Source organism: Egretta garzetta, unplaced genomic scaffold, assembly GCF_000687185.1.
Source record: "Egretta garzetta isolate BGI_Z169 unplaced genomic scaffold, ASM68718v1 scaffold737, whole genome shotgun sequence".
Taxonomy (NCBI): Eukaryota; Metazoa; Chordata; class Aves; order Pelecaniformes; family Ardeidae; genus Egretta; species Egretta garzetta.
This window is the reverse complement of record NW_009260195.1, coordinates 126,499-126,975: the sequence shown is the minus strand read 5'-3', so window position 1 is coordinate 126,975 and position 477 is coordinate 126,499. Positions and strand designations below refer to the sequence as shown.

Sequence of the window (477 nt, the reverse complement as noted above, 5' to 3'; positions counted from 1 at the left end):
TGTCCTGTGCGCCCCGCTGGCTGCTGAGGGGGGGGGGGCTGTCCCTGCTGCTGTCGGAAGAGGCGGGCATCTTCCGCCGAGGCGCCGGCAGGCTCTGCCACCTCTTCTTGTTCAACGACGTCCTGATCATAACCAAGAAGAAGAGGTAAGGCTAGGGGGGAACTCCTTCCTTTCTCTACATAACAACTAAGAGGAATTAAAATCTCAATTTCCCAAGCAGCCCGTAGCCTAAGAAACCCTCAAGATTTCCCTGTTTTGACCTTTATTGACCTGTCCCTTGTTAGCCTGAAGGGAAGTGCCCAGCTCCACAGCCCTCGGCCTTGCTTCTGTTTGTGGGTGGCCGGCAAGTCCGCAGAGCCATGTCCCACCCCTGGGCATCAGCTCGCCCCCCCGCCGTGGCGGTCGCCTCGGTGGTGCCTGCTGACCCTCACCCACTGGGGCGGGGAGGCAGCTTGGTCCCTGCCGGCGGCGCCCGCT

General features: G+C 61.4%; 1 protein-coding gene across 1 annotated transcript in view; it reads left to right on the top strand.

The window, feature by feature from the left end:
* The window catches only part of LOC104129305 (rho guanine nucleotide exchange factor 16), a 10,472-nt gene that overhangs the window by 7,096 nt on the left and 2,899 nt on the right, over nt 1–477 (top strand). The window contains exon 11 of the mRNA XM_009642226.2: nt 1–145. Within this exon, the coding sequence (XP_009640521.1) occupies nt 1–145 (145 nt within the window). The remainder of the gene's footprint in view (nt 146–477) is intronic.